General features: G+C 32.7%; 2 protein-coding genes across 2 annotated transcripts; one reads left to right on the plus strand and one right to left on the minus strand.

Annotated features, from left to right (window-relative positions):
- Nucleotides 1–717: 717 nt before the first annotated feature.
- On the minus strand, nt 718–1,452 carry LOC100794902 (nuclear transcription factor Y subunit B-5). Its single transcript, XM_014769698.3, has one exon. It carries the CDS (start codon nt 1,401–1,403, stop codon nt 1,032–1,034), a length of 372 nt encoding a protein of 123 aa, XP_014625184.1. The 5' UTR covers nt 1,404–1,452; the 3' UTR covers nt 718–1,031.
- A 3,941-nt stretch (nt 1,453–5,393) lies between these two features.
- Nucleotides 5,394–7,852, plus strand: LOC100798080 (COMPASS-like H3K4 histone methylase component WDR5A). Its single transcript, XM_003550178.5, has 2 exons — nt 5,394–6,275; nt 7,288–7,852. The coding sequence occupies exons 1-2, from the start codon at nt 5,574–5,576 to the stop codon at nt 7,579–7,581; spliced, it is 996 nt and encodes a 331-aa protein (XP_003550226.2). The 5' UTR covers nt 5,394–5,573; the 3' UTR covers nt 7,582–7,852.

The following is a 7,852-nucleotide window of genomic DNA, read 5'->3' on the forward strand; positions in this document are numbered from 1 at the left end:
AAAATTAAAAAAAAAATTGATATTTAATCATGCACTTTTTTTAATTGAGTAACTGTCATAAATTAATTATCATTTTTTATGGTTTCAAACCGCTATAATTAAACTAACTAGTAACTACAGAAACTTCTTTTTTTCAAAATTTAGGAACCAATTTTTGTTTTAATTTATTAGACACCTATTTAAAATTTTCTAATAATATAGTTCAAAAAAATAACCGAGTAATTTGACCATGATTTCATAAGGGTTTCCAACATAGATGAAAAAACTCAGGTTCTAAATAAGTGATGAAGAATTCATGGAAATCGTTCTGGGAATACAACAATAGATATATTAGAAATGGTAGCAAATTCCTAGATTCTCCTCTACGAAACATCGGATTCGGATCAAATGGTATATATGTGCACGATGACAGTGATGTACTAACCTCAGGCTTTCTGTATGTCTTGTTGTGAACTTTGCTTGAAGAGGATAATAAACATCTTTTCATATTAATCTTGAATATGTATAAGGATAATCCTTACAGAATTAGAACATGCATGCTAGAATTTGTGGTCAATGATAACGAAAAAGGAGGGGCTTGGGATTGTACGGAATGTTTTGTCGTTTGATTTAGCTAGTGATATTTTATATCACATATATCATGTGTATCACTGTATGGCCAAGCAATAAAACACATGGCAGGATTCATATTGATCTCAAATACATAACAAATCAATCAATAAAAGGATGCAGATACCAGCTGCAACACACACATATAGATATACGTAACAACAGACAAGAAAAATGTTAAATGAATTAATTATCTCATCATCCTCAAAACCTTAAACTAGCCTGTCTCAGACTTATGCTTAGTTCCTCTGGTTAAATTTTAAGACGTGTTTGGATAAGCTTTTCTATGAATCCTCTTACATGAGAAGAAAATAATGAAATGAGTTTTTTTTTTTAAACTAAAATTAATTCTCCATTAACTAAATATTAATTAATTTATAGATATCATATCATCTATGAGAGAAATTATACTAAAGAGGCTCTTATCCTCTTTTGGGGGGGTTATTTGCTCTATCTAGTTCTTGTTCTCTATATCTTTGCAAATACCTTCTCAATGGCTCTGCATAGTCGTCAAAACCAAGCGACCCCAAGGCCCAGCATATGTCATCCCCGTTCACTGTCTTCCTCCTTTCCTTCCTGCACTTCTCCGACGCCTCGCTGGTTACAAAGCTTATGAACTCCGACACGCACTCTTGCATTGTTTCCTTCGATTCCTTGGAGATTTTTGCGTTCGGAGGTAGAATCTGCTTCATGATCTTCCCAACATTGGCTATTGGCAACAACCGGTCCTGTTCCCTGATGATGCCACTATTTTCAGCAATATTAGAGGAACTGCCTCCAACGTTATCCATCATCTTAATTTGGAACAAACTATCTAATCTCTTCTTTGACTGAGAGAGAAGAATATGTGAAGGTCAGAAAGAATATATATATATATATATATATAGATGAGTGCACATGCAATGATGCAAACGCACCTAGTCACATTCACACTGTGACTTGTGGCTTTTGTTAATTCAATTGTGGCATGCGAATGATGCCAAGCCGGTCGGCTACAATTGTGGGGTCTGATGCTGGAACTAATTAATCAATTGGAGTTCAGAGTCATTTTACGTTGCAAAGTTTAGACAAAGTCCACCCAAGTGATTGTTCTATTTCATTGGCTTGATCACTGCTAATGGATGCTGAGAAGGCTTTTGAGGCAGTTCAAAAGAGTAGTGAAGATCAATAACAATATCCGTTGGAAAGCTCCAAGGTACAAGAATTTTTTCATTTTATGGTACCCCTTAGAACTAAAGCTAATGAATGCATCATGATTCACGAAATATATTATTTATATTACATTTTTTATTATATTGTTTTTTCATCATATCAATTATCTTATTAAAAAAAGAAATTGGTACTCAAAACAAATTTAATTAGTTAACCAAGAAAAACTTATTCACGTTAAGGTACTCAATTGGTACCCAAACCCTTCGGTCTCAAATTAATATAAGAAGAACAAAAAGAAAAACTTATTCTCGCTAACTAAAAAAAGTGAGTTAATCATAATTAATTGCATTAATCTCAATTAAAAATAATTTTTTTTCATAACTTACCATTATTGAAATTTGGTATGAGAAATTAAAATCTCAATTAAATAAAAAAATATTTTTGAAATAGTAATATTAAATAAAGTTAATTGAAAATTTCTTATAATTGAAATCAAGAAAAAAAGTGTTTTTTATCTTCTTGTATTTGAGATGAAAGGAAATACTTGTTTTTTTCATTTTAAAAATTATTAAAAAAAAAAGGCTATGTCTATAATTTCTATGAATATGGACGAGCAAAAGACCCACATTAATTAACTGACGATTCAGTGAATTTTGGTTTCACGTTATAAAATAAATTTTAGGTACAAAATTGATTCCACTTAATTAAAAAAAAAAAAAAAGGGTTGAGCCATATTGTACTGGGCCAATTTGTCATTTTTTTCTTTAAAGGAAACATTTTTGTGTGTGTTAGTGACAATAAAATCGAACTTAAATCGTCATGTGTGTGCATTCCACTTAATGGGTATGTTTTAAGGAAGCATATGATATATTCTTAATCTAAAAGTTGATCTAGATTCATTTGTTTATTTATTTTTGTTTTAAAAGTGGTTTAAGAAAGTAAAATTATTATTTTATTATTAAATGTTTTGGCCTTGTAAACAGTAGAAAACTGTTTTTGGTTGGTGATAAATTAATAATATACTTTTTTTAAAGGCAAATTAGTAATATACTTATGAATTTGCTAATACTGTAGTTATGATTTTTTTATGGTGTTTAGAATTTATTGAAAATGTTTAAAATAATGTTTACATGCCTAAATTTTTAGTTTATGTAATTTCTTTTTATTGTTATTTTTAGTGATTCGACCAATCACCAATTCATTATTATTTGGATTTAGGTTAAGTTGTTTACTCACTTTATCAGTAAAGGACATCCACTCTCTTATTTTATAAATTCTCTTATTTTTATAAGTCACCTTTTAGCATTCCTAAATACTAACTATATATTCAATCATAGCAAGTGGATGATACCCATTGCACTCATCTCTCTCCAAGGCAAATGGAATCATGTTAACTACTGAGAATAAAATTAACCCGATTAATTAGCCAATTCCTAAAGTCGTAGGTGACGAACGGTACACTTACAAACCTGGTTTGTCTATTATGTTGATTTAATTAACCATACAATAATTGTTTCTGCCTGCCTCTACTACAATGCTTAAGACAAAGAGAACATATGGTGGAGTCAACTAATTCAAATGAATCTCATTTTAAAATGTTATTCTAATACAAAGTAATAACTAATAAACCTAGAAATTTGCCAAGTTTTAATTTATTCAACAAGAAAATAAAAAATAAGATGGTTTATTTATATGTATTCACTCTGAACAATTGTGGTCTAGCTACTCTCATTTTAAACTTTTGTTAATGCATTTTAAACTTTCAACCTTCTGAATTTTATTTTATTTTTCTGAGATATATATGAAGAACACGGGGGCAAAAATTTCCCTAGATTAGGAGGTGAAGACAAGGATCATGCTTCGTGTCTAGCAGGTCCCCTATATTGACAAAATCACTTTTAATTTTATATACATGTCTATACATATTTGTAATTTATTGTTATTAACTTAAGAATTAGGAAAAGGAGAAATTAGATATTTTTAAAGTACTGTTAATGCTTTTTAAAATAAATAAAATTTTCGTTTTACTAACTTAAATTATAAAAATAATTTCAATTAGAGAATAATACTGAAAAGACTTATGAATAATATTAGATTATTGATATGATAGATTAATTAGTTATAAGTAACTTTTAATATAATTTTAAAAAAATTATTAATATGATATAATAGAATAACATAGTGGTAAGTTGTTACAATTTAAATATATTTGGAACTAAAATTTAAATTGTAATATCTTATAACTATATTACTTTATCATATTGGTCTAACAATTGGACTATTAATATAATAATGATTATGGGCCAGTTTTTTTAAATTTGAAATAAATAATTTTAAAATAAGTATTTTTATTTAATAAGAAAACAATATTTTTTTAAAAAATAAGCAAAAAAATTATTTTTTTTAAGTAAGAACAATTTAAATAAACACATAAAAAAACATAAAACCTGTTAAGTGCTTTTTTTATTAAAAAAAACTCATTCCATATTAATAATCCAATAAAAAGCAGGTAAGTTTTGCCTTAGTGGAAACGGGAACAAGATTGTACGGAAACTAGAATAAGGACAGGAGAATATAGAAGATGCAGGGCCCGCTCTCACCCCATAGAAGTTGTAGTAGGTATATACTATGTGTCGCATATGGTTTAATAAATCTCGTTACTTTTTCTTTTTGAAACAAGTAAATCTCATTACTTAATTTATGAAAACATGTGCATGTCGAAACAAATTAGATCAAGGCACAGTTTGTTTCTTGAGTTAAAACGTGCATTCTTACTAGTTACTTCAATGGCTGTAAGACTGGTCCTTCTTATTCACCGAAAAAGCAATGGAACATTGCGGAAATGCAGAAGCCATTGCTTTACTTGGAGTGGTAGTCCTATGATCCACAGAGACGGTGCCCGCAAACAGTCCTTTGATCCCTTTTATTTGTTTATTCTTTAGATTTGTTATCATGAATAATTAGTGTTGTGTGTTGTTGGATTTTTGTATTTATATATGTTTTCTTCATATATATTGTATTTTTGAATTATATGAGCTAAAACATGACCAAACTTTTCTACCCGTTGGTATTTTTAATTGTGTTGCATATTTTTTGGCACACTAAAAGTTATCCGAGTTGAGTTGGCTCACTTTTTAAACTTATGCGTAATATAATTCTATTTGATTTAGGAACATCCACGATGTGAGGAACTGGTTTAATTCTTTTAATTTAACGGATACAATACTCAAATTCAAAAACTTATTTAAAGAGAATTAGAAAATCATCACCTCACAAGAAACAAATGCAAAACACCAGGGTCGAAAACTTAATTGTAACATGGATGGATATTCTTGGGCATCAAAATAATGCTGATGACATTATTATCATTTAAACTGATCAGGAGTTGAGGACAACTTTTGTAGTTAGTTTTGTCTGTTGGAATCATATTAGGGGCGACTTCGTTTCATGCACCACAAGATTTTGAGACTGTTGGTAGCTTAAAATTATTCTATTATCCGGTTGACTAATCAATGTATTATTTAAAAATATTTTTTTACAAAATTAAATTGAAATTATGTAGTTTGCAAATTATTATTTTTTTTTGTATAAAAGGATAATGATAAATGTATTAGAATAAAATTACTCCTGACACCATGGAGTGAAAGAGCACATTATTTGTTTGGTTTCAGAAGCTCATATCATTTGAGTTCCCCCGGAGCGAAATCTCCATGTACATCCTCTACCTATTCAAACTGAACCCTAATCCTAATAATATCCTCTCTTCTTTTCTCCATAGATATTTGAATTTGAATTGTTGAATTAAGGCAACAATGACGACGGAAGCAACAGTAAAAGCATTTTCGGATTCGGATTCAGATTCCATGAAGCCCAACTACACTCTTTCCCAAACCCTAAGCGGCCACAAGCGCGCCATCTCGGCCGTAAAATTCTCCTCCAATGGGCGCCTCCTCGCCTCCTCCGCCGCCGACAAGACCCTCCGAACCTATGGCTTCACGAACTCCGACTCGGACTCCGAGAGCCTGACGCTGTCCCCGATGCAGCAGTACGAGGGCCACGAGCAGGGCGTTTCCGACCTCGCCTTCTCGTCGGACTCCCGGTTCCTTGTGTCAGCCTCCGACGACAAGACTCTCCGGCTCTGGGACGTGCCGACTGGGTCCCTCATAAAGACCCTCCACGGGCACACCAACTACGTGTTCTGCGTGAACTTCAACCCGCAGTCCAACATCATCGTCTCCGGTTCCTTCGACGAGACCGTTAGGGTTTGGGACGTCAAGTCCGGGAAGTGCCTCAAGGTTCTCCCCGCGCACTCCGACCCTGTCACCGCCGTTGACTTCAACCGCGACGGCTCCCTCATCGTCTCCAGCAGCTACGACGGCCTCTGCCGAATCTGGGACGCCTCCACCGGCCACTGTATGAAGACTCTCATCGACGACGACAACCCTCCTGTTTCCTTTGTCAAGTTTTCCCCCAACGCCAAGTTCATTCTCGTTGGCACCTTGGACAACACTCTGGTAATTCATTCTCTTTTTCGCTAAGCTAAGTCCAACATATCGTTGTGCAGTTTCATAGAATTTCTGTTTTGTCTTGTCAAACCTGTGCAAAGTGCCACAACTTATGATATTATGCTTTTAAGGAATTACGATGAAATGATCTCTGAATAGTAAATGTGCTCATGAGCTTCGCTGTAAAACTTTTTGCTCGTGAGTTTTGATAAATTCTACTTAGATTTTTGGAATCTCTTGGCTTTATAAATATGGAGAGGGAGAAAAACAAAATGAATTGCTTTTTCAGGTATAGTTTCTCTAAAGATTAAATTCCTGTCCTATTTCGTGGGATTTTAAGTGTTGGTTATCATAGGTTCTATTAGGATAGACTTCTAAGTAAACACGTAAAGGAGAAGAAAATAAGAAGAAAAAATGAATTAAGTTTCTTCCCTAAGTTCGAGTTCGATTATGCGTAAGTTGATTTTAGCTTATGGTAGAAGTTTAATTTTTTATTTTTTTTCTTCTCCCATATAAGTGTTTATTGAGTAGGTTATCTTGACATGCCTTTATTCTTTATTTTACTGAATGGCATTTTCTAGAATAAGGGATTAAATGATAGAGACTATGATGAGAGGAAACAAAACATGAGTAATGGGTATTGTGGTTGGAATGAAAGTGGAAAGAAAAGGAAGAGAAAAGTTAACTTTTAGAGAGAAAGATTCAATATTCAATTTTTTCTTTGGGAGTTTACTTTTCTTTCAATTTAGATTTTAAACTTTTCTCTCCTCCCCCTCTTTCTGTTCATCACACCAAATCGACCATAAAGGGATTGAAACTTAATGGGAGTTTACCCTTTTCTCCAATGGGCTTTAATTTGTATGATACTATTTTTTTTTGCATGCAATTGGTCATAGCTAATTTGATAGCCTTTTATTTTCTCAGCTGTAGCCTATTTGGTAGCTTAATTGGCTACAAGATTTTTTTTCCTTCTAGTTTTCCATTTCTTTTGTCTTACATAGAAATTTTTCTTTCCCTGCAGAGGCTTTGGAACTATTCAACTGGGAAGTTTCTAAAGACTTACACCGGTCATGTTAATTCAAAATACTGCATTTCATCCACTTTTTCTACAACAAATGGGAAATATATTGTTGGCGGTTCAGAAGAAAATTATATATACTTGTGGGATTTGCAGTCAAGGAAAATAGTGCAGAAATTAGAAGGGCATTCTGATGCTGTTGTTTCTGTGTCATGTCACCCTACAGAGAACATGATTGCTTCTGGTGCACTTGGCAATGACAACACTGTGAAGATCTGGACTCAGCAGAAAGACTGATTCAATTTGGAACAGATGGATAGTCAAAGTTGAGTTGGGGGTAGGTCACTTGTGATGAAACCTTAAACTCATTTTGTAGTTGAGAAACTTTGTACCATTTCCCAGTTGAGAACACTTTTGAAGTCTGGGATCGGTTCCACTTTGAGAGATTGGAACATGGGTATGGGAACACAATATTTTGAAAATTTCGTTTTTCAACCCTTGTATCTTGGCTAGCAGGTTTCGCCATTTAATTAATTAATGTCATTAGCCATTGCTAGAAGTTCCAAAA

This window comes from Glycine max, chromosome 17, assembly GCF_000004515.6.
Source record: "Glycine max cultivar Williams 82 chromosome 17, Glycine_max_v4.0, whole genome shotgun sequence".
Lineage (NCBI taxonomy): Eukaryota > Viridiplantae > Streptophyta > Magnoliopsida > Fabales > Fabaceae > Glycine > Glycine max.